This window comes from Mizuhopecten yessoensis, unplaced genomic scaffold, assembly GCF_002113885.1.
Source record: "Mizuhopecten yessoensis strain PY_sf001 unplaced genomic scaffold, ASM211388v2 scaffold6443, whole genome shotgun sequence".
NCBI classification, from domain to species: Eukaryota; Metazoa; Mollusca; class Bivalvia; order Pectinida; family Pectinidae; genus Mizuhopecten; species Mizuhopecten yessoensis.
Window position 1 is genome coordinate 291,997 of NW_018406552.1, and position 26,728 is coordinate 318,724.

A 26,728-nucleotide genomic window follows, 5' to 3' on the forward strand; every position below is an offset into this window, starting at 1 on the left:
CCTGCGGAATATTGTTTATTTTTAGTAATAACAAACATATTGATTCAACAAAATAACCAACTAGTTTCACATAAGTATAAAGGTAACATTAAATGATTGATTTTAGTTAACATTGAGTTTTTTTTTATAAAACATTAAGCATTGAAAAGAAAAATTATAAACTGACAATTTCTACAAAATCATTGCATTAGAAAATAAAAGTATCTTAATTGTAATTTTCACGCTGTCTATTTCTATTAAAATTACATATAAGTTAGTTTTAAACGAATTCAAATTTTCTATAAGTTCATCACGGTGAAATGAAGGGAATAAAATACAAAACGACCTTAATAACACATTTAATCTAAACGGCAATACAGTGACGCTCATTATATATTGATCGACCGATTCGAATTGAACTATAATTTCCACGTGTCGTACGGAACCTGGTGTCACAAAACGTTTATTTCCAACATGCCAAATAAAGTGATGTACAATGAGAAGGATATGCTCAGTCTTACCTGTCATGATTCACTGCTGCTGGTGCTAGATTAACAGCTATATATGTGAATAATTAAACAAATGGCAGAAAAATATGGTGTCATAAAATGCAGGATATTGTAAATCGTCCGTGTCTTGTTGTCGAACAACAAGCTAAACTCTACAATAAAACCTGCCACGCTGCAGTGACACCAAAAAATCAATAAATCAGCTACGCTTAACTATTCAAATATCAAGTGACGTCACTAGAAGAGGCCAGGTGCATAGTGTCAGTACATCCTCTTCCTCGCGACCTTTTAATCGGGACTGATCAATGCGCATGCGTTCGCGAGGCTACCATAGCCTTGTAGTGTGTGGTTACTCGAGCGGGACGTGGTGTCACAGCGCTCGCTGTAGCGTCCTTTGGCGTGATCGACTCACCGGCCCGTGTCACATAACGGTAGTGGAGCATAAAACGGGGTGGATCCTGGCTATGAATCCTTTATGTATCGGGGAATATTAGGCATTGACACTTGTCATATCGCCGGGGTAATTGGAACATGACAGAATGACAAAAATCTGACAAGAGTTTCCACCAGGTGTTCAACATGTTAACGGTACAGCTATCTATAGTGACACGGGTGACAATTTGACAACAAACAGATAAACATGGAAAGCGATATAACGGTAAATTCGTGTGCTTTACGACGCAGGTAAATAAGTGTTTTATTGACACTTTCAGTGTACAGAAGGTCGCGTGCCAGAGCTTGACAGCGCGTGCCCAGGTGTTGGATTGGGCTTATGTATGGATTCGAAATAAACATCGTGGATGAAAAATGTCAAATATTTGTTGAAAATTCAAATTTCATAATATGTTTTTACAATTTCGCCGACTTCTTTCCTTCATTTCTTAAACATGTGTTATATTATAATTTCTATTGTGCTGCTGAAATTGTATATACATTTTTATTTTGTTAAATAATTGCACTTACAGCCACTTTATTAATCGCATTATTTCTGCCGTCTTATTAATTTAAAAAAAGATTTATACATAAGAATAATTTCCATAAAATATGAAAGACAATGTTATTATTCGAGGTTATAATTTATTTTTTACTGTTTCTTGTCTTCCGTTAATAAGTATTAAGCAAATTATTAATAATGTATTGTCTTAACTATGAAGACAAAAATAATATCAAAATATCTACTTGATATCAAAATGACGATATTTGTTTGCTGAAGTGAATCGAGGAGGATTGTAATGGCAATTATCAAGGACAATGTAATCATTTTTTAAAGTTCCCTACAAACAGTTTCGAAAAGTATATTGATCTGCAGTATGAACGGAACACATTGTAAACTAAAAAGTGAAAAACAGATTATCTGATCAAACAAATATCGTTTTGTCTTTTCCAACATATAAATAATTAATTTTAAGAAGTTTTAATAAATCAGACTATGCCGCTTTATAGAAAATAATACTTTCGTTTTTCTTCCTTCCCTAAATATCTTAATTGACCTACAGTGATCGAAATGTAAAATAAATCCGAATTGCACGTAAACATAACTTAAACAAATCCTTGGAATTCATTTTGAAACAAATATCGTGACAATGTTTTTTTATATAAATGCTGGAACAAGCTACACAATGCATGTATTCAGTAATATCGTTTTGAAAATCTCATATATGTACTCAAAAAAGATGATTTGTATACAACAAATATCAACAGATATTAGATTTTTCAAAATATATTTCCCTATGGTAATATATGGTGTACATTGAAGATTTGTGTTCGTCTTCATACTTTACAAACAACTTAAAACCATATCCAAAATAAGTTATTGATGATAATGTCTTGTTTTCAAGATTACTATCGCTGTAAATTGCTTGAATCAGGCAATTCCTCAAAGTTTTATTACTTGTTATTTTTACATAGTGAAAACCAGATTTGTATAGCCTCAAATACAAGCTTATATTATTAACATTCGTGTCATTCCATCCTTAACTGATTTGATAACAGGAGAGTGAGACATTCCATTGTGGTAGGAAGAACACAATCGTAATGTTATTTTATGTTAATGATTTTCTATATTGTGTAACAATTATCAACCATTTTATAATTATATACCAACAAGAGTGAAAATTGAGTTTTCCGTATCTTGATTCCAGGAAAATAATATTTTTATTACTGCATGCTTATAACGGCTTATCAACACAAGAGAGGTTATAAAGGTCAATAATGAAAAACGTAAAGGTCAAAAGTAAATACCATCTTAATATTTCATACACACAAAAGTACAGCTTTTATTAAGATTCTATACTTAGTGACAAGAATCAACCATCTTAATAATATATTTGAGTGTTACTGTCATTGATCTTTCAATATTTTGATACATATAATCAACCATATCAATATCATTATGTTCTAGAGAGCTATGGTAATTCAAAGTTCTATATTGAGGTAACAATCAAGAATAAAACAATTGTCAAATCAAACACAAAAATGACATTTTTCAACAATTTCAACGTACTTAAAAATAGGAAGCTTCATCATAACTGAGAAAAAAATTCAAAAGAACAAATAAAATGCTCACCAAAACCTTAATTCTTATAAAAACGTATGTTAGTACTTCACTGATCATTCAATTAATAACCATTGTTTCCGTTTGAAATATAAACAAGGACACGAAGTCTTTTTTCCCCCTTATTGATCAAAAATTAAAAGGCAAGAAAACTAAATTCTTATAAAACCGTGCGTTAGTATTTTACTGATCATTCAATAAATAATCATTGTTTCCGTTTGTAATGTGAACGATGAAACAAAATCTAAAGCATCATATAATCGTCCGAGTTTGACACCGGGATTAGCCCTCTACTTCGAGATTGCTGCCTTACCTAGGACCTCTCACTTTTCTTTTCTCTCTTTTCTCACTATTTCTTTCTGACGATATCTTCCTGCACACTCGTCTTCATATGGCCCAGTTTAGGTTTTGAAAGTAAGGAATTTCTAAATTAGTAGCCAGGCAGATGTACAACTAATAGATAACCAAGCAAGGATAGTTAGTGCGCAACTCTGAATGTAGGCAAAACTACATCTACTAGTACCACATGCAGGTCTCTCATCCAAATTAACAGACGGCAATGGGGAAACGAAATCGAAAACGTTACAAAAACCGTAATTAAAATTACTAGTACTTCAATCTGTCAAAATTATTAAAATATTGAGAGGGTCAGATGTGAAAGGGGAAAAAAGGAGGAAACATGTAAACCCCATATAATATATAGTATTACAATAAAAAGTAAATAGTGCATGACTAAATCGTAAGTATTTCATTGGTCACTCAATCAATAATTGGTAGAAGCTCCGACATTTAATACACAATCTTAAATGTTATTTAATCATTCGTAAAATCAGATATTTAAGCACCGCAAGTAACATGCGGTCACTCACTCATTAATTGATAAAAGTACAAAAAGTCGTACATCTCATTTAATCAAACGAACAGCTACTATTATTTTATCTCCAATATCAGGCACCATCTGTAGCATATCAATTCGAGATACATTGCCATCACAATAGCTATGGATTTGAACAAATTTAAATCAAGTTTTAAATACTGACATTTCAATAATTTAAAACAACATAAATATATAGATATGGATTAATATGTGTACTATGATTACCACCTGAAAAAAATGGATTTATAAATTCATGTTATGTTTAGATATTGATTTGAGGAAACAAATAATGAAAGTGTTCCTATTTTTCTACGATGAATGTAATTATGAAGCTTGAATCTTGTCCGACTTTAATAATTCTTTAAAGCGTCTAGAAAGTTAATTAAAAGATAGTCCCAGAAACAATAAAATTACAATGAAACTATCTTTCAAACATATTCCAGCATGATTATCCAATGTAATAAAAGCAGAAAGACACCATTTATATACCAGACTGATATCAGCCTTTAAGTCGTACATACAGTATGGAGGATGTTTTCGTATTAATAATTGCACTGACAGAAAGCTAAACAGCCCAACAAATTTTCTGAAATTAGTCTAGACATGGATGCATGCGTCTTAACGAGACACATTTAAGGTCGAATTCGAATCACATATATTTCAATCAGGGGCTCAAAACAATCCGAAAATCATAAAAACAACATTTTTGTTTTTAATTGGGTTGAGAAGAAAATATATTTGAAATGTACAACTCAAATAAGTCACTCTATGAAGCCTATCCCCTGGTTTCTGTATGCCTCTAGTGTGCGCGCTATATACCCGTGGGAAGGGTCCCCCGTCGCTGTGCTTAGCACTGTAACAAGTGAGAGTAGGGTCGTAAAAAAACTGACAAGGGGTATATATAAACCTCTAATTGTAGCCGCATGTATGGTATACCGCCTCACCGTGGGATATCGTTGGTGATTGCACCACTGTTGCTCGAGTGAAGGAAATCCCGATATCTCGAACGTATATATCCATTATTCACAACTTTTCACGAACAATATAACCTGCTTAAGGTAATTACAGTATTTCCTTAATGACAATCAGTGTATAGCCTTAACTATTTAATTCGGACATCACCAATGAAATCACACTTCCGAACGCCACTTTGTATTGTCTACTAATGTCAAAAATAAAATAAAATAAAAAATATAGTTCCGGACTGTTTATCGGACGTTTCTTAAAAGTATTAATAATAACAAGATTTAATAATGAAATACATTTCCATAAACATTGTTTCATGGGAATAATTCTGTAAGTAGCATTTTTCGTTGACATAATATAATATAAATATTGTGATTTAATATATCACTACTATAAATATTGTGATTTAATATATCACAACTACAAATATAGTAATTTACTACATTGTTTTCTGTAAACATAATTATTAAACATTGGTTGCTGATGATTAAGTCATATAGGTAAAAATGCAATATAAAAACACTGTTTTGTAAATTGTTCAACTGACGTAACAAAAATAATATTTATATTTTTTATTAATATTTTATTTTTATTCTTCTGTGACGTAATGTATATTTACCTTTACATTGAAAGGGACAAATGGTTATACAGTATATTCATAGAGGTACGTGAAAGTATATAACAATAAATTTAAGAGGCATTGTTTGTGTAAACCTTCACATATTGAAATATCCTTTTAGATACATAATAAGACTTCCCGCGATCAGAAAGCGCACCTGTCGTTGAATAGTATTGTACCGGGTAAGTAAACACACACAGTAGTGTATGTGCAGTGTGGATCGTACCTTCAATGTGTGCTGTGTTTGTCATTTAAAGTTATGTGAATTGGGTTAAAAATTCGAGCATTTCTTTCACACGGGACCAGCAGACGCCGGGAGAAGGCGAGAAATTAAAACTGCGTACACACATTCGGCCTCTATCGCTACTCGTCTGGAATAGTTTAAAGTCCGCGGTTCCCACGAAACACTCTAACTGTTGATCTGGTAATATCACCTGCACACGACCCAGCTCTGTATACCGCAGTAGGGAATATCATAAATAAATATTTTCGTCTAAAAAATGTCTACGAATTTTTATAGGAATTAAATAAATCAAGATAGAGTCTTATTATATCAATGTGAAATATAAATTGAAGATTTTTTGTCAATATTTGGATTAAATCATCTCGGTTTGTGGCCGTGGCCATCGCTGACGACCACTAGCCACACGTGGATGATTGTTTTCATCAACCATGCTGGCACATGTCACAAGTAGTTTCTTTGTAATATCCATGACACGGGCCGGCCATCTGGCTGACTCGTGACGGACGTTAGCCAATCAGTGCGCGTGTGAGCATCAGTTTCTGAAAATCTACGCATGTCTGGCAAGCGATCGCCTGTCACTCAACCAATGAAAACAAACAGGGGGAGGTGTGCGCTCAGCCGACGGACAAATTTTTAATGGATTTATACCGTGGGAACGCACGAGGCAGACCAAACCGACCAGCGTTCAGGAAAGAGCAAGCATCCGTTTTCTAATACTCTTTTACAAATTTCGTTTTCCGCTGAGGAAAAATGAAGCGCAGTTTGAGCGACAGTGACAGTGAGAGCTTATTCGATGACGATTTGAAATCAAGGTAAGAATCGTGCTTACTTACATCATAACATTATCGTAACGTCGTTCACAGCACATGTGCGCCGAGGGCTTGTCTTGTGTTATACACATGACTGCACGTGGGGCCCTGAAGACCTTTAGCCATTAACCCCATACATATTGATAGATATCTCAAGTACAGATACACATCAACCCTGTTTATTTTCCTGGGGAGATAGACTTGGTTTTAAACTATTGTTTAAGATATAATCATTTTGATTTGTTTACAGAATACCAAATACACATTTTGAAGCATTGTATTTAAGTTGTGTGAGGTCTCGTAAAGTTAAAACAACTCGCTATACATGTGTATTTTTCTATTGTTTTTGGATTGTAAAACAAATGCAAATTTTAAAATTGATCAAAATCACTAAAGTGTTGTCACCAATAAGAATAGACTGGTACTATCGCCCAGGCTAACTGGAGATATTAGCAGATAATGACTGATTATCATCGGTTTAGCCCTGGAATACGTCAAAATACAGTTAGAAGTTACGTATACCTACATTTTCCCACAATTCTTAAATATACATGTGTTCTTTTGATTCAGGGTTATCAAGATATTTGTTTATTCTTTTCAATATGGTTGTTTCATACAAGATAAATGAAAAATTACGATAAAACAAATAACTTCATAACAATTAGATTGAACAAATGATTTTGTAACGAATAACATCAGAGATGCTTAACTAGAGATCTAACTAATACACAATGTAACTTAACACTTAGAACAATAGATTTGTGTTTTAAACAAAACACAATCGCACATCTTCATACAATGCACATGTTCAGGAACAATAGGCAATTATTTTATATTATAAAGTTACTGCAAAAAATGAGAACGCTGATATTCAAATACCCCACAAAAGGTTCGTGTTGACACAGAATGCATATACGAGTATCTCTGATCGATGATTTTTTTCTAATCAAGACACACCTCTAGTTTTGACAAGGAAGGGGAGGTCTGGGAATGTTTCTGACAGGGTGGGAAATATATTGATAATGTCAAAATGTTTCATGTTCCCACGGCTTCAGTATAGTCCTTAGAATTTTTCCTCTATTTGTTATCTTAAGAGGTTTTTTCACATGGATATGTAGCCATATCTTCAATCCAATTGTCATTCATATATTATCATAGATAATAACTATTTTTAAGCAACAACATCTTGATTGACATCATGCTATTTCTCCCAACATATGTATTATGTACGAACTGACGTCCATTACTTTACAAGCACAGTGATGGGAGTAAGGCAGTGTGATCTACCGAGGTGAAATATAACATGTTTTCACTGATATCTGAAACAGCTCAGTGAATGGCTGGTGTGTCATGCACTTACATCTCATAAAGCTATATTATATTATAAGGGTCAACAGGTCAGCAAACACTGTGTGTGTCTAACCAACTACATTATATCTGATACAATAGAACTAGCTTAGCTTTGACACATAACAATGGACACACTTTTACAAACAATGGCCTAAAATCAAATCAACGATGGTTATAATAGTACATATTAATTTCTGCTGTCAATAAATACGTGCATTTTTTCTTTACAGTGGGTCACCTTCCCAGAGTTGCCATGTTACAGACAGAAAAAAGAGACGTGGGGTAAGTCTTTGTTTAATTCACCATAGCAGTCATCAAATCAATACCAAAGTGATTGATATCTTACGATCTACTATCTCTTCATGGTATAGAATATTCATGGGATCAAGTTTACCTTACTGAAAGAACGTGTGTGTCATTTTGAGTTCACCATGATAAATGATAGCACATGATCGATACAGGTAAAGTGAAAGTAGGTCATATACTAAACCGTATGTCCGTATTGTATTTATGATAGATAGCTTTATAATCACCATATTTCATGAAATAGATAAGTATACGTACATTGTTGATATATTTTCAAAAGGCTAACGTTCAATTTGCATATTTTTTATTTCATCTTCTTCCTTTCCAGGTTATTGAGAAGCGTCGACGTGACAGAATAAACAACAGCTTGTCAGAACTCCGTCGTCTTGTTCCATCCGCATTTGAAAAACAGGTAAATAGAAACAGTTTTGATCTCGTAAATTAATGTTGAAAATTACCCTTAAATGATGAAGGAAAAACGTTTTTCATCACATGATAAACATAGAAATATAACTTCATTTATCTTGCATGTGAACGGCATAAAGAACTTCTTATTGTCCTTAGGACGAACTATATTACAATTGCGATACATCTATAATACATATTTTATTTCTTTTTAAAGGGGTCAGCAAAATTGGAGAAGGCTGAAATCTTACAAATGACCGTTGACCACTTGAAACTGCTGCACCAGAAAGGTAATTATTGTCATTGTTGCATATTTGCATCAAACAGATTAACATTGTTTGCTGTTTGGAGTTTACAATGCGTGAGATATGAACTACACAATTCATTTAACTGATGCATTTAAGTATTGACAATGTGGTTTATAAGGTTTTTTTTATAGTATTTATCAATAAGAACGACAAATAGACACACCGCATGATGGTTTTATAAATTTACTTATTATCAAAAAGATCTTATTTATTCATAAGTATTTCTCTTATAAATCAGGTATGAACGGATATAATTATCCAGACCCCCACAACCTTGCTGTGGATTACAGAGGTGTTGGGTACCGAGAATGTGCATCAGAAGTTGCGCGTTATCTCGTTGCTGTGGAAGGAATGGACTTGCAGGATCCTATGAGAATGAGATTATTGAGTCATCTGCAGTGTTTCTCTGCCCAAAGAGAGGCTGCAGCCAAAGCCACGCTTCAAAATTCAACATGGAGTAGCATGACACCGCATACACCAATCACCAATCAGTACGCCAACGGAAGTAGTATGCAGTCTATGGGATCTTTGAACAACCAGTCAGAGTTAGCAATGAGCACTCATTCCTCCCATCAAGGGATTTCATCAGTGTCCTTCAGTGAGGCCCGGATCAGCCAACCTGAGTCCCTTCATGGAAACCTCCGACTTCCCTCTAGTATGAATATGCCTATTCACGGACAAATGTCTAACATGAACACTGCTGCCGCACAACAAGTGTCGCCGTCTTTGCTTCCTCAGTTACACGGACAGTTCCCAGTGTCGTTAAACTCTATGCAAAGTATGATGTCACAAAATGGTTCGAACAATTACAATAACAACTCTGTGAAACCCTATCGTCCATGGGGAAGTGAGCTAGCATACTGATAGCATCTCGTCACTCGTTGATAAAAACATCGTCGTGTGTTTAACTGAAAACTTCCAAGTTAATAACACTTCACGAAAAAACAAAAATTGAATTACGAGAAAACTACTTTTTGTGATGCAACACAGCTGAAATCATTCCATGGAGTTTGTTGGATACTATATGTATGTTACTTAATGTGAATATGTGCTTATTATGTTCGTCTGGCTATGATTACTGAGAATGTGACTGTCTAATTTGATTTTTACTATAGTTGTAAAATGTGTGTTATTCAGACAACGAAGTGCTTCTTAAAGTGGTATAGTGATGACAGCCTTACATCGAGATATTTAATTAATTTTAAAATTTAATGTTAAAATTTACGCGAAATTCAACTCTACAAAAATGACGTTCACACTCTGAGTTCAAAAGTACTTTGGTAAAATGTTTCCATTGTATCATGAACAGAATGATAATCATTACAAAGTTAACTCTTCAAATACGTTATTATTTTTCATATTTCAGAACGATTTCAAGTTTATCAAGTGAGGTCGTGTTAATCTTGCAACAAAATAGTGATTTTTTTTCATTAAAATAAGTTAAAATTGTTTGGTATACAGAAACTATTGTGTAGCGATATAAAGTAATGTTCTGTAGCTTAAGAATAAGAAAATGAATTGAATATTATACCAGTATAAATTTATCTTTTATAGTACTTATAATGTATAACGTTTTCAGGTTTTATAACTGAATAACTGAATATGTAGTGCCTACTTTAATACTTATGCACAATATGTTCTGTAGCGTAAGAATATGAAAATGAATTGAATATTATACCAATATAAATTTATCTTTTATAGTACTTATAATGTATAACGTTTTCAGGTTTTATAACTGAATATGTAGTGCCTACTTTAATACTTATGCACAATTAATTTATTTTTAATATGTATTTCAAAGTTACAGGTTTATCCTGTTGAAAACTGTGCCATGCCTCGGGATCTTATGCAATATCAATGTCCAGTTAATTCTTACTTTGCTGGTCAAAATAATCGTAATTTTGTGCTGTGTGAATACTAAAAACACATTACCTTTTTTTTATATATTAACATTTTACTTTTTTTGTTGTTGTGTTAAGTATCATTCAATATTTTGTTTTGTTTAAAGTTTTTGGACTTTATTATCATCCTGGGTGAACTGACAATACAGATAGGCAAGTAGTAATGAAATTGGTTATATTTCTATTCAATGACAGTTGCTCAATTACATAACGCAATCCATGCTGACGTCTTTGTACCAAATTAATAATTTTATTAAATTTACAATTAACCAGTATTTTGAAATGATTTTATCGCTAGGATTTTGAGTCAAATAACATTGTCTTCGGTAAAAGATTTTACATTATAAAGCATAATGAATACCGTTTTATAGATTTTATTCAGTGCTTCAATGAATTGCTTTTTGACAGTTTCACATTTATTTAAGGTCATTTTGCTTGGTTTATGAAGATTTTATACTTAAAATGTAGAACGGAAACTATCATTGTGTTTTTTAGAATTATGATTTGTACTTCAGTGAATATTCTTTAGCTTAGTCCATATCTACAAGATGATTAAATTGGTGTTATTACATGCTGATAGACAACGGCGTAGAAACGTGTGCCTTTAATACAAAATATCTATGCAGCTTACTTTGATTTTTACTATCTGTTACGATTTAGGTGTTCCGAAACTTAAACATGTGGTAAAAAGGATTTTCTTATTTGTATTCCATTTCAAGTGCTCTTACCTAAAATGTCACCAATATATCACAAAATACGTTTATAGATGTCTCACGTGTAAAGTTCACAGCTGTTTATAAATATAAAATAATATTTATATCTGTTCAATATTAAGATTTTTACAATGAAAGTGCTTACCATGTCGCTTATGTTAAAGAATTTACCGCAAATAAGCCCATGATTTTAAGTCTGTACTTGTTTTTCTTTGTCACTTTTCTACGAAGATACAGGTATGATTGTGTATGATGATTAGCATATCTTTCTACCAGTGAACAAACATTGTACTGTATGATTGGTTTTTTTCATTCTCAAACCTAAATGATTATAAACAAATAGCGTTATCAGTTTATACTTTAACGAGTATTTTTGGGAGATTGTAGAATACTTTACAGCAGCCTCTTACTTCATGTCAGAAACCCCATTGTTTGCATTAAAACTATTAGTGTTGTAAAAAATATGTATGTTTTGCATTTGTGTTGCTTTTTAAGTGTGATATTATTTTCATTTATAGTCTCATTTTGTTTGTATTTTTGCTGTTTTCAGTTTAATAGTCTTTTTTTTTTTGCTTTTTTGTTATGTTGTTTTGTTGATTTTTTATTTTATTTCTTTATACGAAAAATATATTGCAAGCGCCAAATAAAAATTAGGTATTTGTACATAAATATACATATTTTTAATGTAATACAATGACATTGTTTTTGTATAATTCATTGACAACGACAGAGATTTGTATACCATTAAAGTGAAAAGTTCACGAATGAGTAACACAATAAAATGATAACAAAAATACAGAAAACGTTGTGTAATGTTTTGTTTTTAACTTACCCTATTTTAATCAAACGCCAACGTGTTTCTTTTATACATTTCCTATTGGAAATATCTACATGTTGGCCTGGCTCATACACAGTTCTAGTTTCGTATGACGTCCGGTTGTGCAGTAGAGATCGTCACTGTCTCAGACACCCGGCTCCAAGTGTCGATGGCGATCTGTCGTACGCAATGGCAAAGCGACCGTCGTCATACGTTCCTAGAAAACATATACTAATGTTTCTTATCATTCCTAGCCTGGTTAAAGGGGGTATGATTTAAAGAGCAACCAGAGAATGGGTTCTGAACTATTCTAAAGACTACTCCTTAAGTAAGGTATAAGGAACTGTGGTGTAATTTGTACATCAGTTTGTATGGAATATCCGTTTGACCACAGATATTCAACGTTGAAGAAAGGAAGTATGAAGACTTGTCGGTTCGAGGAGCCGCTCCCATTATGAACAATAGCAAGAACAAGAATATTTCTTCAAAACATATTGCTATACTATTTTATTTATTGCGCGTCATACTATGGGACATCATTCAACCATGTGGTTAATGCGTCCGAGATGCTTCCACTAGCCCTCCACCACTGGGTCGTGGGTTCGAAACCTATGTGGGGCAGTCGCCAGGTTCTGGCCGTAAGTAGGTGTTTTTCTCCGGGAACTCAGGTTTCCCTCTACCACCAAAACCTGGCACGTCCTTAAATGACCATAGTTGTTTGTAAGACGTAAAACCCAAACAAACCAAAATCATTCAACCAAATGTACTCAATTTTACATAAATTGCTGAATGTGCAGGAGCATCTCGTGGTCAAGAGGATTAGGTGAAGGATAAATGAAGGATATGGGGGCACGTTGACAGCGGTGGGTTGGACCTCATAGGGAAAATGGGGTAAAACGATTAAAAACTACCCCTTTTGTATAGGTGAAGGATGATAAACATTTTTTGTAAGAAACGTTTCTTGGTAAAGTTTTTTTTTAATATAATCGAAATATGTGTTCCACTTGGGACCGAGTATTCGAAGGGCTTGGTAAAATGAGAGGGAATTGGCCAGGAAAAGTGAGTTCATTTGGTGGCTCAGTTGGTAAAAGTGAACGCATTGTGATTTTTAGATCCATGATTGGAATCCTGGTATGGACACATTCAATTTTAATCTCAGTAAACCGTTTTGCTTTTTGCAAATATTTTTATTTTTCATAGATTCCGTTGTTTTTTTTAGTTTTTTTTAGAAATGTTTTATTTCAGCTCTTGCTATGCCCATTCAAATGTTTCCAGTGCATAGTAACCGTTTTTGGCAGTAGTACGGGGACGCCGAATACAATGAATTATGTATCAGTAACCATTAAAAGTAATTTCTGACCACAGGAAAATAAAACGTCTGTATTAACAAGGTTCGTTGTGGTTCAATCTCAGAAGTCATTGCAATGAAACCTCTTTAATTCGGACAAATAGATTCACAATCATTACTCCAGAATATGGAGATCCGAAGGATGATTAAGCGACTAAAGAGGTCCGAATGAATTACCAATGTATCAAACTACAAAGACTTGCCCTTCTGAAATGTCTGGCGTAGTGTGTGTACGATGTGAGAGGATGATGTAAAGGAAAACTTGAAACGTATTCTTCTTCCAATTTTACACATTATTCCAGAAACCGGAATTGCACAACCAAAACATATAAATAACATACAGAGACTAATTCGGGAAAAAAATATACATAAAATAGTCAGTTCCGGATATTACGTTGATGTAATACTATGAATATAACCTCCCCCCGAAAAATGTTTGCTTTCAAATTTTCAAAAAAAATCTACATAATTTATAAGAACTCTAGTATCGATCACCAGGTATGAGGGTCACCTTCATAACTCATAACGCGAGATTGAAAAGTTTACTTTCTTTATATGTTTAAGTGTTTATATGGAGAGTATTTATTTTGACGACAGTGTCCATCTACAGGGGGATTGGTTCAGCTCACAGAAATGTCATATAAGCTGAAAACGATATTCTGACAATGGGCTTTAGCCACAGAAGACGTTGCTAGGCGGGTAACCAAATTATTATACTTCTATTTCTGGCTTCAGTTAACAATCTAAACATCACAAAATGACTGACAATATGACTTCCATATGATTAATCAGTTTCGAAATATGTTATATCAATATTCTATTCGACACAGTGAGTATGACAGGCGAAACGTCCCGGGTCGAGTGACATGAAATATACAATTTCGTCACATCGTTGTACAGGTAAACAATATAAATCGCTCACTTAGTCAGAGCTTGACCATAGGGTCACGTTACAATCACACATATGCTATACTGATATGGGTCACAACACACATTGTACGTTTATGTGTGATTGTAACGTGACCCTGTGTCTTGACCAAGGGACTAGTTGGTCTTGAAACGCTGCGACATGTTTAATACGAACATTGTCTGTGTATAAAGTAAAACCTTAATATAGGACAATATGGCAATTGGTCACAACACTCTCTCAGGAAATATGCCGCAAAAATTAGTGAAAATTGGACTATCCAGAAGATATAACAATCATTCAATGGTTATATCATTTCAGTCCCTAAATTGCATTTTGGATGCGGTTTAATTTCTGTGTGGTCAGACTCCCATTGTGTCGGTTACCGATCGCAAGACAAAGACCAAACTAGCTGTGTGAAGAATTATCCAGGAACTAAATGCACTGATACACATAACAATAAAATAACACTACATGTATATAGTTCCCATAAAAATGTAACGGCGAAATAGTATACTCATATCAAGAACTTAATATGGAAAACAATTTGAATTTACAAACAATGATCTTCATATACTGTAAAAGTATTTTTTCTTTGTCGAAATGTTCCTACGGTGACGTTTTCTTTCATATATATCCGTGTAGAAGTTTTCGCGTTGGCATAGGTTCTTAAACTCTCTAAATTCTATATAAAGATCAAGTCATGGATGTCTTCGCACTTATTTTCTCAGCGCGATAAAAGGGAGAACTCCCACACCGCGAAATTCCCACTTTTACAGTACCCGAAATGAAAAAGTAATGAAAATTTCAGAAATAAGAATGACTGAAACAAAATGTGCTATATTTTATCACACAATAATTTATACAAAATTCTTCCAAAACCTGTTTAGAAGGAGAGATAAGTGTATATATAACCTCTGAATAGTTTTATATATATATAATATTTTTTATGCATGTATTTTACTAAAAAAAAAATATCGCATTGTATTTTAAATTAAGTGTGATGACAAATGTAAAATTGTTTTGAAGTGTCTCATAAGTCAGTAATCGCTGGGTGTTAATATGGTTTTACCTGAATTTCTGAAATGTACCTGTTTTATGTATGTAATAACATGCGACACTATAATAAAATGTAACTTAATTTTACCTCTATTCCTGCGCCGTTTTAATTACCGTTGTTATGGCCGCAACGATCCGTATCCTATGTCCTTACACCGTATATCTCCTTTTACACATACATGTCAATACCCAGAGTCAAAACAACAAACTTTAAATTCAATGTCAGTTATAAGACATTCTTGCTATTTGCCTTACACTAGTATGTGGTCTTTTGGCCGAAAGACATATTTCAATCAAGTTCTTAATATTTGCCTTATACATCGTTTTATCAACAAAGGACAGGTATCAATAAACTCCGAAGAGCTTTAAGTGAACTGTTCCTGTCATTGTTTTATTATTATTTATTTTATCTTATTTCTCTCTCTCAAAAACTGCTTGTTTGTCAAACATGATATTGTGGAAATTTTCCTGGGTTATGGATTCGTAGTCCAACCTCTCCCACATTTGATGAAAAGATAGCCATGAACATTGGATGATTGTTTAGTTTATATTTTAAATGTTGCTTAATCTTATTTTTTTTATTCAGTTTTATATATATTTAACCTTTTAAACTTGTTGCTCATTGAATTAAATACATAAATGTATGATAGCCTGGTAAGCGTTTTCAGAAATGGTGTTCAAAATCCGTCGCTTAATTGTAATCCGAAACACTTTATTCACATTCTCAAAAGAAGCCAACTTTTCTATAATATATCACACTATCAAAACACGTGTCCTTCATAGCGATGTTTTCAGTAGTGTCGGCGGAGTTATGTACCTTGTGCATGCATTAAATGTTGTATGTGTTATCTCCCCTTTAATGACCGTGGAGAAATTACAACAAATTTTGATCAAACAACAAACCTCCAGGTTGAAAACCTTCATTATTTCGAAGCGAAAGACCATTTTCCTTTTTAGTACTCTCTAGTTTGTAGAAAAGGGATTTTCACCTTTTTACAGTTTTTCATCTTTTAATCCCTTTTCTACAAATTATAGGGAGCAATAAAAGGAAAACAGTTACAATTTAGGGTTTTCTCCTTTCCCTGAAGTAATAACGCACATTCAAACAAATTTTTTGACGTAATTGTTCAAATCTCGAAACATTACGAAAAAATATTAAAGTATAAAAAACCCACCAAAACAGTGTTTTCTATACAGTAAAAAAAAATCAATTTATTAATGATTTTCACAAATCAAGTTCACTCTCAGGATGTAAATACACCATCTATAGTTATGTACGAACATATAATTCACACATTCATTTTATTCCACATTAGATTCTACACACTGACAGAACTGGTGTCAAATCTACTAATTTAACGTAACACCATTTAACACTCAATAATTATCTCAACAGTTTGCTTTACAACCTCGTATTTTATAGATTATTATTGCATTCAGGACACATTGAGATCAAGAAACACTAGAAAACAGCAATCTGAATGTTCAATAGGTCAAAATACATCTTAGGCAAAAGCTATGAAACAAATCTTTGAACGTTGCCTGAAAGCTAAGGAAATGAATCAACTTTTGGTTAATTTGTGTCCTTGTGTTATTCTGATATACATCAAATATAGCTACAACTCAGTGTAAGGCGGGGGGAGTCACCTCCCCTGATATGTTGGCTTCATCCATCTAGGATGAGAACCGGTTAAAAACGAAAGAAATTTGATGGCCCTTTTGACTTCTTTATATGGGGAGTTTACTGCATACAGAAAAGGTCTACTCTCACTCTTTTGATGTCTCAAAGAAATTTAATAATATTACAAATCTGTACAATATGTATATTGAGGCCATCCTCAAAAAGTTGTTTGCAGGCACCTTTTTCCTGTTTTTGTTTTTTTGTATTGGTGATTTTTTTGGGGGGAGGGGGGGGGGGGAGTTCTGGTAAAATACAGAACTTGATAAAAAAATGACCGACACTTGGGGTTTCAATATAGAAATATGAGACTTCTAAACTGAAATAGAAAATTTCCTACCTAAAATCCTAACCACTGGAAAATATGTAAGCAGAAAAACTGCTGAAAACAATTTTAAAAGGATGGCCTGATGAAGAAACCAAGGCAAGGCAACCCAAATCTTGTTACATAATAAATTTCTTAACGGTCTTATATGTCGTATTTTGGGTCTCTGTTGATTATATAATCAAATCTGCATAAAGGTGAAGGTCTATGATTGATTGATTTCCGATATGTAAGTCCGTATATCAAATGACGGCTCTTTCTCCTCCCAATTGGTCCTTTCCTTAGACTCTGTCCTATGCCTAAATATGTCAACTTTATCCTCCATGCGATTCTCAGGAGCCATTGATCCCAGCAGTGTGGCGTCTGACTCCAGTAAAGTAACATCTTTGCTGGTGCCACTAAATGATGCTGTCATCTCATAGTCCTGGAGCAGAATCCTTACTTTTGAACCTCTTTGAAATTTCCTAAAAATATAGAATAACAAAACTTCAAAGTAAAGTGGTAGAATTATTATTCCTTTCAAATATCAAATTTCAAGTTTAAATTAAGAGGCCTATGCGCCTGAATTACCATCCAGTTCTTCATCTTTATCTTTAAACCTTCCTCCGTCAATATTGACGATTACAGAATTTTTGGAGTTTTGGTCTTTTGCTGTAGTGTGTTGTTATGTACAGTAATTTTTTATTTAATTTTTATTATTTGCTATAGGATAAAAACAGGTTAATAGCAGTGAGTGTAATTTATGTTGTAGGTTTTGTATATGTTCGATGTTCCATTATGTTATATGTGGTCCATGTCCTGAATTCTGATAGTGTTTCTGATTGGACTATTGTTTTGGGTAGGAGGTTCCACTGTATTATGGTGTAGATGGAAGGAATGAGTGTCTGTATGTGTCTTTGGATGTGTAGATCTAGATATGTCTGTAACTAATTATAAGGTCGTGTCTTTGACGTGTTCTGTGTCTGCCGGGATGAGATAGTTGGTGTGTATTGCTACTTGTTGGTGTATTATTTTGTAGAGAAGAATAATGCGTGTTCTTGCTCTGTGTGTGTAGTGTTGGCCATTGCAAGTTATGTATCATGTCTGTGACTGAGCTTGTGTTATGGTATTTGTTTAGGTCGTTACGTACGTGGTGCTCTTTGTTGTACTTTTTCTAATTGATTATGTTATTTGTATAATGAGGGTCCCAAACCGAAGAGCAGTATTCAAGTTTTGGTCTTACAATGGCCTTGTTTGCATGTCCTTTTATGTGGTGATTTTTGTTTAGGTTAATTGCGTTTCTGAAAGCCTAGTGATTTATTTGCATTTGCTGTGATGTTGTTAATGTGTTTGTCCCATTTTAAGTTGTTTTGAAGTGTGATGCCAAGATATTTGTTTAAAGTTACAGATTCTAGTGTGTGGTCATGATGGACCTGTGTATTGGTGTTTAATTAGTGTGCGTTTTGGTGATATAGTGAGTATGGTGCATTTGTCTGGGTGGAATTTCATGAGCCATTTATTAGCTGCATCTAAATCTCATTGTAGTTTTGTCGTGTTGTCTTTGTTGTTGATTGTTTTGTATAGTATGCTGTCGTCTGCAAAAAGTCTTAGTGTACTGTGTGATATGTATTCGGGGAAGTCATTGATGTATATGAGGAAGGGGACTAGTGCCAAACATGTTCCTTGAGGCATTCCAGATGTTACTGGGACTTTGTAGGAGTGTTTGCCCTCAAGTACTACTGTTTGGGTGCGTTGTGATAGGAAGTCTGTTATCTATGTTAGTGTGGTTCCGGTGATGCCGTAATATATGAATTTGTACTGTAAGTGTTTGTGTGGGACTTTGTCAAAGGCTTTGGCAAAGTCCATTATTATAATGTCTGTTTGTTGTTGTTGTGGTTCTGTGCAATGTCTTGTATGAATGTAATGAGTTGTGTTTCACAAGATCCTGATGTGCGGAAGCCATGTTGTAGGTCGTGCAGTATTTTGTTGTCTTCTAAGTGTTTCATGGTTGCACTTGTGATGATGTGTTCTAGGAGTTTGCATGAAATACATGTGAGTGATATTGGTCTGTAGTTTGTTGGGTTGTATTTGTCTCTTTTTTTTGTATATGGGGTTTACGTTGGCGCGTTTCCAGTGAGTCACTGGGGATGGGTAATGTTCCTGTATTAAGTGATGTTTGGAATATTTTTGTTAGTATTGGTGCTGTGATATCCTTAAGTTCTTTCAGTATTCTGCCATGTGTTGTTTGACCATGTGTGGGAGGTTGAAGTCAGCTTATAAACGTTATTGTGTTGTTCTGTTTTCCTTTTCTGTTCAGGAATGCTGAATTGTTATATCTATAAAAATATACTGGTAAATCATTCCAACAATATACATAACATGTTGACTGCCCTTTATGTATTTAAGAGATGGCCCAAATTCAGCAGCTTTGACACATACATGCATGTATCATGGAACGAACGTGTGAGCCTTAAACTTTTTGTGGACATGTAGTTGATGTACAACTTAATGTATAGTGGCCTTGTTACATGCATTTTTGTGCATTATAAGGCTAAAGCCATCAATTTAAAAGGAATGCCGATTTTTGGTGCAACTTTTTTATATGTGTAACCAAATTTTGATCACTTGGCTTGCTTTTATTTGGAACCCCATTCTTTTAACGGCAAAAATTATAATCAAACTATTGAAACCAGCTTACAGTATATATATCTGGCAATAACTATATACGTCCATGCTAGATAATTAGCCTACAAAAGGACAGACCCTTTTTTCCCTTTAGCCCTGAATTGTCAGAGGGGGTCAACAGATGCAATCATAATGGAAATCATTTACAGTCATGTTGCAGAAACGTATTAACGCAATAATTATCATGTCTACTAGTCCGAATTAATCTGACGTTTTATCAACTTTTTTTTATATCAGTCTGTCGTCGATTAACGTCAGAACTCCAGCCCTCTATAATATGCGGGAAATATGCGACCCGCGCCTGGGTGGCACTTCAAACTGATATTTTAGAAACAAATTGTCACAGGTCGCTTATTTCCTGCATATTATAGAGGACCGGAGTTCCGAAGTTAATCGACGACAGACCGATATAAAAAAAGTCGATAAAACGTCAGAATAATTCGGACTACATGTCTACATAATGTATGTCATATGTTCCTCTACTTTCTATTTGAAAGATTTGGGGATGGAATACACATGTATGGACTCATCTTGAACATTTTTTAATTCATCCCGCCTCTAAACAAGTTCATATCACTCATTTCCGTGTGTGTAAGATAGAGCTGTCCAGGGTAAGAAAGGGGTGTAGGAAATCTCTATCTTACATCCCATTTCATGTGACGTTACATATCACAATGGCTCAACAATGAAGTGATGTTACGAATTTGGAAAACACTGATGCCGCAATAGGGAAAACAAATAATTCTGCGCAAACTCTGTTTGTAATACGAGGTATGGTAAATCTCGCTGATGAGTTCGTTTTTGTCAAAAAAGCTCGGGGGAAAAATTGATATTTTCAAAATTGTAGCCAGTCCAAATGTATTTTCATGGTTTCTGAGCTTATTTGGTAGTTGGAATGAGACAAAAATACTCTTTCATGATCAGGATTTTAAAATTTAAAACCCCTCGGGTGGAATTTCCCTATCCTACACCCCTGGACATGAAAGAGTCTAAAAATCTCTTGGACAGTCATGCAAAATCCTTTGGTGTACTTGCTTCCTTCACAAGGGCAAACTTATCATGATTATTTGTTCAAAATATAGTGTGTAGTAATCGCATGTGAAGGGTGGAGTTAACACAGGCCTATAGGACTAATACAGATTGTACTGGTGAAGGACGAAAGTTTCACTCAGCAGAAAATCCAGGTCTACAGTATTAATGCATTAAATTTAAACCAGTACAAAATTTCTAGGTATACAGAATCACTGTATTAATGACAAGACATGCCAATTATACAGGGAAAACCCTGGAATTTGAGAGCAGTCCGGGTCATTTTCTTCAATATCAAAATTAAGAGGGGCCAGGCCATTCTATGTAAAGTTAAAAACAAAATGGGAACATGGATCCCGGAGGGACCAATTTTAGTTTTGAAGGGTCAATGGCCAGGATTATCCCTGAAGTGTGTGTACAGTATGTACTTGTACATATAGTATCAAAATGATGCAGAGAAATATGGGGATACCCATTGACTTGACTTTATACATTTTTCATGCATATGTGTTGTATATAATATATGCGAGAAATGTATTGTGTCATAGTAGATTTTTGTTGCCAGCACACAAAACTCTTCTGTGGAAGGTTTTAATCGACATAGGATTAAGTTTGAGGTAATTTCCCTTTAGCTCAGTGGTAGAGTGTCCGACTATATATAAGGAACCTGGAGATGAGGGTTCCATTCCTTGTGGAAGCACACTATTCTCTTTCCTGTTACAAATGATGTCCGTGGCCCTCCCTGTAGTGACAGGGAGTTAGAACCTAGGTTGTGGTGTTCGAGGGCGAACACATTTAAAAAGGGGGGAGGAGTGTGGCAGGGTTTAATTGTACATAGGATTAAGGTCGCCTTTTAGCTTAACGCTAGAGGGAATCTCCCTTTAGCTCAGTGGTAGAGCATTCGACTAGGAAGCTGGAGATGATGGTTTGATCCCCGGTGGAAGCACACTATTCTTTTTCCTGTAACACTCCTATACCAAATTGTGTCAGAGAATTCCACATATTCATATGGTAGTGCGCTCTGGCCACACACAGACATTTGTTAAAATGTCGAAGTCTGGTGTCAGTGCAAGAGGAAACTCAGGCTAACACATAATTCCTAGTTTCTATCGTTATAAATCTCTGATTTAGATAGAGTTCCTACAGGAATTAGCTAACACAGTGACGCCCCCCCCCCCCCCCCCTAAATCTATGATTTTTTAAGACAACATTGGTACTTTGTTTTATTTTTATTAAAACTGTAATCCTAGAAAATATAGCTCAATACAGCTTTAAATAATAGGTGGATCTTTTTACACTGCACTACTGGACCTGCTGAAGTGCGAGGATGCATGTATGCATGTTGATGTTCCCAACTAAGTTTTACCTTGGATCCTGTTGAAGTAATCTTCTCGGTTTTCTGCAAACACAGTAAAATTTGCATCCAAAGTCAATGTACATATCATCTTCAACTACTTCAAATATTTCTCCAACGACAACAGTCTTTCTCATATCACCGATCTGAACAAATTTCGACTTTCTTAACAGAGATGCGAATTTCTGCCCAGTGGTAGGTTCATTCGAAGTCAAACTGATTCCTGCAGCATCTGATCTTCTGACATTTTGGTAATCCGTATTTTCAAAACCTACATTTGAGACTGTACCGTCACTTTCGGACGAATATAACTTTGCAGAAGTCGCTGAATAATATTTAACAATGTTTCTAAGTGCACGGCTACTTTTCATGAGCGCAGCCATTTTGCTAGATCGTCACACCGCTGTCCAATCAAAGTGCTTCTTACAAAAGCCCACGTTCCTATAAAAACTGTGTTCCATGCATTTAAACAGGAACCACGTGTGTTGTTTGTTGCGATCGGGGGTACCGGTTGACAGCTTTCATATTTTGGCCTATACATATTCAAAGAGGGAAAATGTCTACAAATCTTGGGAAACTCTTCGAATTTATGTCATTAATAGGCCAACTGAAGGTATTGCATAATTGTAAAGAAAATATAGATAGCTAAGGCAGGATTAGCTTCAATCACAGCAGAGACGTCTCTGATCACAGTGATCAATTTTAAATTGATTTACATTATTACATTTTCCACTGGGACAGTTTTAGTGGGTCCCACTATGTTGACTCTTAGGCGTTTGTATTGGATACTTTCAACACACATTGAATCAAAATCCTATGTGTTAGAAAAACCAGATACAAGTGTCTATGGCTAACTTACCGTATATTCCAAAATTCTTTGAGTCCCATAAGAAATCTATCAGTATATAGTCACTAAGGACCTGTAATGCATGTGGATTCATTATTGCAATATGCCTAATGCATCTACAAGTACATGTGCCTTTCACTTATACATCTACAGGCTACTCCTAATTACTCCGACAATGTAAGACGTATAACGTATACTTTTGCGTAATGGCATAATCACGGCACGACGCATAATCATGCCCCATAAAATATAGTCGACCAACTGTCTAGCTGTTAATGTTATATACTCCTTTATTTCCTCCAGAATGAAGATTATAATGATAGGGCATCACAATACAATCATCAAATAAACATCAATTATCAAAATTAGTATACATATTCTACAATAAATTTATGTTGTTACATATTAGGGCATATAATTTAAGCTAGCAGTATCAGGCCCTTTTGATTATTTGAAAATAATCAGCATAGATGTAGTAATTGTGTCATTTGTAATATGATGTTATCATTCGAAAAATTAATTTAACAGACGTCATTAGGAACTCTTCTAGGTCTGAGTTACACAAATTATAAGAAAAATTCCCCCCGGATCAGAACATGAAATAATTGACTTTCGTTTAAGTCCTGCAAATAATTACACTGAACAATATATCGCTAATATAATTATATTACACCATAATTCGTCCCTTAATTCGTCAGTAGAACTACACTGTAGAACTATGTGGATGGCAACATCTTTATAAAACTGACCACATTTATGACATAATTCATTATGAGCCAACCACCTCATGGTAACAATTAATTTCATTATACATGTAAGAAACAGCTTCTCTATTTCCTGGGAACTTTTTACATAATTTCCAAAGCTGGTGTGGAACTAACTTGTCATGTATTAAAACAAACCTACAGAAGTCAGTATTATTACACATCCTATTTAACCATACTTTTTCTTCATTTTTAACCTGCATTTTCCAATGTGTTTTAAGAGGAAACCATCCCTCATTTATATACTTCTGAACCGGATCATATAAATTATATTTTCTTAGAATCCTTAGGATATCATAAAACCATACCTGACATTATTTTCTGCATCCAGATTTACAATAAAAAGTATTGTAAATAAAAGACGAGACGAGAGTGTCGTACTATGTAATCTGCATATCCTACCGAAAAACAATAACTTTTTAGTATCTATACATCCTTCTATACTTGTCCAACCCAGAAGGCCAGTACACCTATCGGTTCTTGTTTTGGTTTCGAAACCCTGAATGAATTTGACAATTAAGTGTTGCGCTCTCTCTAACATTAAAATTTCTGTGTTTGTTAGATTCCACAGTTCACAGCAGTACAAGGCTGAAGCATACACTTAAGTTTTAATTATTTTACCTTTACCTTATTTTACATGATATATATACATGTAGGTATAGCTATGCTCCAATAATTAATCTAAAAAAATCTGGACTATATCATTTCAAAATTATTTTGATTGGGCGAATATCTCTGATCACTCAATTCGGACCATTCTTATATAATATGTGAGGACGTCCTAGCAAGTAGTTAGCTATACTCCGGTAAGAGGCTGCATGTCAGCTTTGTTGTTTTCTTTTTCAGCAAAGTCGTGAATAACTTTCGTACAATGGAATTGAGATTTAATTTCTAGGAAAAACCCTTATGTTGAATGACACGCTAGGTGGCACCACAGTTACATATGCCTTATTCCATTGGCCAGCGTAGTGGATCAGTTTTTATAAAAAAAAAAATGATATAAAAAAAAAGGTTTAAAAGCAATTTTTAAGCTGGATTTGGTAGAGTTAACGTTGCTTCAAATCATTTTGGGATCCATTGCATCTGTTGACTCATACAGGATCAGTTAACATTGTTAACACAGTTGCTAATTTCACAGGTACACAACTATTTTATACTTATTTAAGGAATAACTATGACTATTTTTGAGGTTATACAGTATATTATATACTGAAGAAAATGTGTGCACTTGCATAAATCGTGAATCTTCTAAAAAGTCAGAGAACACTTCCTAGTTTATATGAATATTTATAAATTTCTGAGAAAACAAAATAATTTAACACAAAACACAACATTGCGCAGTAATTTCATCGCCAAGCAACTTCAACCAATCAGAAGTTAGAATTACAAACGTACCAAACATTGAGATATAAAACTTGATTGCTTTTTGTGTTTTTTTTTTTTTTTAATAAGGTGATATGGTATAACCTGAAAAATTCTAGCATTAGGGGAATAGCCAAAATTAAATTGTAACTACATACACCAAAACTCTACCATTTATCACTTTTAACGATATTTCTTGTTGGAACTGTGCAGTTGCATGGTACCTGTCAAAAATCTAACACTGTGTTAAACCTCTGACATTGCTGGAGTATTCTACAAGCTAGATCGATGCATGTGTAACAACATAGGCAATAAGTTATTTATTTAGTGGAGCTCTGGGCTGGGTCGATCGCCAACGACCAAGTAGCCATCGTTCATGGTCCAGAGGTCCTGGCTGTTGCATTTCTCTTTTCCTGTTACATTTTGTACAAGGTGCAAGGCCTGCATAAAATTGTGCAGGTCCGCTAAGATCGCTATAGCCCCCAAAAAAACATTTAAAAACAGTTGTACCAGATAGAGGAAAGGAGGCCCTTAATTGTCATGAATGGGATAATAACACATTCACAGGCACTCAAATTATCACATTTAAATTATGCAATATGATAAATTCTTTAGTATACTACAAATTTTGATGCTGTGTGAACATGTGTTCACTTGAGGTTATCATGGTAACACAGATTCAAACTTGACCTGTTAGGTAATTTCATGTCGAAGTGATATATATGTATATAGTCACACTTTGATATTGGGGTGAATTAAAATTATAATAAGTTGTCTTTATTTGCAGAGGGTGAAAAGAACAGGCTGGGTTCTCAAAAATGTGACCGACCCTGAGAGCGTGTCTGACCACATGTACAGAATGGCCATGCTGTCATTTCTTGTTGATCCTAAAACTGGAATAAATAAAGACAGGTAATAATGACAAACTATCCTCACTGCACAATAACTAAAGACAGGTAATAATGACAAACTATCCTCACTGCACAATAAATAAAGACAGGTAATAATGACAAACTATCCTCACTGCACAATAA

The 26,728-nt window shown here is 34.3% G+C and overlaps 3 protein-coding genes across 4 annotated transcripts in view; 2 read left to right on the forward strand and 1 right to left on the reverse strand.

The window, feature by feature from the left end:
- Positions 1-6,403: 6,403 nt before the first annotated feature.
- On the forward strand, positions 6,404-10,493 carry LOC110452149 (hairy/enhancer-of-split related with YRPW motif protein 1-like). The gene is made up of 5 exons (XM_021500510.1): positions 6,404-6,560; positions 8,138-8,189; positions 8,542-8,625; positions 8,836-8,908; positions 9,165-10,493. Exons 1-5 carry the CDS (start codon positions 6,499-6,501, stop codon positions 9,788-9,790), a joined length of 897 nt encoding a protein of 298 aa, XP_021356185.1. The 5' UTR covers positions 6,404-6,498; the 3' UTR covers positions 9,791-10,493.
- Positions 10,494-17,444: 6,951 nt separating this feature from the next.
- LOC110452157 (28S ribosomal protein S28, mitochondrial-like) lies at positions 17,445-23,132 on the reverse strand. The gene is made up of 2 exons (XM_021500519.1): positions 22,734-23,132; positions 17,445-18,138 (listed from the first exon to the last, which is right to left on the reverse strand). The coding sequence occupies exons 1-2, from the start codon at positions 23,102-23,104 to the stop codon at positions 17,880-17,882; spliced, it is 630 nt and encodes a 209-aa protein (XP_021356194.1). The 5' UTR covers positions 23,105-23,132; the 3' UTR covers positions 17,445-17,879.
- The window catches only part of LOC110452158 (HD domain-containing protein 2-like), a 14,945-nt gene continuing 7,653 nt past the window's right edge, over positions 19,437-26,728 (forward strand). The window contains exons 1-2 of one of the 2 annotated variants that reach the window (XM_021500521.1): positions 19,437-19,473; positions 26,482-26,606. In XM_021500521.1, coding sequence (XP_021356196.1) covers positions 26,545-26,606 — 62 coding nt within the window. In that variant the 5' untranslated portion in view covers positions 19,437-19,473; positions 26,482-26,544. Of the gene's footprint in view, positions 19,474-23,190; positions 23,335-26,481; positions 26,607-26,728 lie in introns of those variants that run through there. The other variant, XM_021500520.1, reaches the window with a different exon arrangement.